Genomic DNA, 3,171 nt, shown 5'->3' on the forward strand with positions numbered 1-3,171 from the left:
TAGCCATTTCGTTTTCGGGACCATTTTTGCTCACTATCATAATTATGATGTATGCTCACCATACATTTAATCAATTGACACGTGTCATTTCACCTAACTCTAGTTAACTTTCATATTAAATGTTACTTTTTCAATTTTGAAAAAAAAAAAAACCAAGGTTAAGTGAAAAGATACGTGTCAATTAATTAAGTGTATGATGAGCATACACCATAGTTTATGGTGATGAGAAAAAATGCTCCCTTCGTTTTTAGGTTTTTAATTTTTAGTTTTCATATTTTTGAATAAGATAGTAGTTAATGATGAAAAGTGAAAACTTAAAACTGAAATATTTGCCAATATATTTGATAAATACTCGCCTGTAACCGCCTCTTCCCTCGTATATGCAAAAACCGAAGAGGTGCTTTAACATTTCGCCAACCCCAAAATTGTGCCGGAAGAAATCTCTTCTTCTCTTCACTTACCTTCTTCTTCGTCGATCACTCCTGCAACTTCTCTCATATAATGCAACAAACTTCATCAACTTAACAACATGGACAGATTCTCACAGTTACCCGAACCTCTCCTTCCGATCATCATCTCCCACTTGCCCTTCAAAGAAGCCGCAAGAAACTCCATTCTCTCCGAGACATGGCTTCGCCTCTGGCGTTCGACCCAAAACGTCGAGTTCAACGAGCGTTTCTTTGTGAACACTGATGCAGCAGCGGTGGACAGAGCGATTCAGAGGCGAACTTTCATCGATTTTGTGCTGCACTGGATGGAAAACAACCAAGAAAATCAAGTGGGTAAGATTGCGGTCACAATTTCGGAGCCTGAAAATTCAGAAGAATTCGTGCAGCATTGCATCAGATTTTCTCTGGAGCACTATGTCAAACATTTGGCGCTCGATTTTTCTGACCCCAGGTGGGACGACGCCGGGTATGGAACCCAGGTGGGACGACGCCGGGTATGCTCAGCGAGAACTTGAGTCCCTGGCTCTGTTTTCTTGCAATTTTAATGCGTCTTTGTTTGTGAATTTTGGTTTGCTGAAGCACATTTCATTGGGGTGGATTAAGCTGCCGGTTTTAGTTCAAGAAACTTTGTTAGCACAATGTAGGTTTCTTGAGAGCCTGAGTCTGAAGAAATGTCGGAGCATGAACTACCTCGATATTCGTGGGAAGAACTTCAAGTTAAAGCTAAAAACTTTGGTGGTTGATAGGTGCAGGATTCATTACCCTCGTTTCTTTTACCTTGAAGCACCAAAGTTGAGGTATTTGAAGTTTGTTGGTGGGGCTGTGCCGGAATTGACTGCAGACGAGGGTAGCGAATTCAATTTCTTCGAAGAGTTGGATCTCGACTTGAGCCTTGTGAAAGAATTTCATAGCTCTGCTAGTCCCAATTCTATACTGGCTACGCTTCATCCCGCAAGGGCGTTGACAGTTTGCTTCGGGTACTCATTTCTCTCTTCAAATTTTCATTTTTTGCACGAATAATGTCATTGGATTAGATATGGTTGTACTTGAGAGGCACTGACAAAACTTACGCATTCATAAGATTATAGGGCTACAATTGCGCAAAACAACTTTCTTATAGATGACAAATAAGGCGATCCCCGACATAAGAAGGGCCCTAGAATATCTCTATTCCTTGCTTAAACCATGACTCAGAACATCTCCTAAAAGCCCCAAATTTAAATTTCGTAAAACAGGACTAAGAATTTAGCTCCAACCGGCACTCAAACTCTACCAAAATCAGCTGGTAAGCTACTTGTGCAAATCAGAGTGATTGCCGAAAACAACTGTGCAAATCAACTGTCACGTTAGTTGATAAGCTACACCTCTTCTTAATCTTTTGTTGATAAGCTATACCTCTTCTTAATCTTTTTATCTGTGTTATTTGTTTGCAGGTTATAATCAACCACACAAAAGAGGAACCAATTATTCCGAGTCCTCGTTTGACAGTGGGACATTTAACATTGAAAACGACAATGCATGACCATGAACAATTCGGCATCAAGTTTTTCTTGAATTGTTGTCCTAATTTGGAGACTCTTACAATTGAACGGTGCCCTGAGGAAATTCTTGAGGTACTCATAATTATTAACTATGCCGTAGCATATTTATGGCATATGATATCTAATTAATTTATGTTTAATACTATTTTTGTTATCTCTTGGTCAGTATTACGCAACTCCTTCTGTACTGAAGCCTCAAGAGATGTGGAAGGGAAATGTAGAAGTCTACGAGTGCATAACCCGAACGCTGAGAATGGTTGAAGTAAAAGGTTATATGGGGTCACAACATGAACTTGACCTGCTCAGCTATCTTCTCACACATGGCCGTTGCATGGAACAGCTTACTGTCATTACATCAAGTGATGAGGAAGTTAATGGTGGAAACCCAGAAGAATTCAGACTCAAAGCTCAAGAGTTCTTGCATCAAGTCGAAGCAGCCTCACAAAATCCAAATCTGGAAATAAAAGTTCTGTAAGTAAGTAACCGATTAAGTCTGCTGCATGTGCTTGCTTCCAGCGATACAATTGGTTTTCATGTGCATACAGTTGAAGATGGAATGTTCATTTTGAGTCGGGTCTAGCTTAAGAGTTTAAGCTTCCGGTGATATAATGTTAGTTTCATGTGCAGTTGAAATTGGAATCATGGAAGTTGTCTAATGCAAAGACAACTACAAGTCTGTAACAACTAACAAATCAATACATGTGCAGTTGCTCTTTTGATTCAGTTCATGTGAATAGTTTTCTTCTCATATCTTTGTTTGTATAATCGTAGATTAGATCTAGTACTCGTTTGAGTCCTAGATAAAAGGAGGAAACAAATAATTGCTAGAGTCGTCCAACATCCACGTCTAAGTTCGAAGTTTGATTTCATATGTTGAAGCAAACATGGTTCTGTCAACAACTTAATCACCAAGTGGGGATTCAGAAGAACGGGTAGCAAACATTGTTCTAGAATATCCTCTTGTTAAAGAAAAACTTTGCTTGAAGAAACTTTGTTCACGTTGATATTGTGGGTTGCACTTGAGAAGAACGGGTAGCCTTCATATAGCCTTTACCTAAACCTTGGCCTCCTAAAAATATATAAATTATGATCCATTAAGCAAAATTAAGTCAAGTGGGGATTCAGAATTAAGTCAACATATTGGCATTGTGATGTTTTTTCTTTGGTGAAATAGAGGTTTT

The 3,171-nt window shown here is 39.0% G+C and overlaps 1 protein-coding gene across 1 annotated transcript; it reads left to right on the plus strand.

Annotated features, from left to right (window-relative positions):
- Positions 1 to 376: 376 nt before the first annotated feature.
- On the plus strand, positions 377 to 2,713 carry LOC137714514 (putative F-box protein At3g29830). Its single transcript, XM_068453713.2, has 3 exons — positions 377 to 1,426; positions 1,883 to 2,062; positions 2,157 to 2,713. The coding sequence occupies exons 1-2, from the start codon at positions 693 to 695 to the stop codon at positions 1,887 to 1,889; spliced, it is 741 nt and encodes a 246-aa protein (XP_068309814.2). The 5' UTR covers positions 377 to 692; the 3' UTR covers positions 1,890 to 2,062; positions 2,157 to 2,713.
- Positions 2,714 to 3,171: the final 458 nt, after the last annotated feature.

The sequence above is a fragment of the Pyrus communis genome, chromosome 3, assembly GCF_041283825.1.
Source record: "Pyrus communis isolate YQ-2024b chromosome 3, ASM4128382v1, whole genome shotgun sequence".
In the NCBI taxonomy this organism is placed as follows: Eukaryota; Viridiplantae; Streptophyta; class Magnoliopsida; order Rosales; family Rosaceae; genus Pyrus; species Pyrus communis.

Excerpts from the sequence above, each read along its gene's own strand:
- LOC137714514 (XM_068453713.2), top strand. The coding sequence starts at position 693 with ATGCAGCAGCGGTGGACAGAGCGATTCAGAGGCGAACTTTCATCGATT.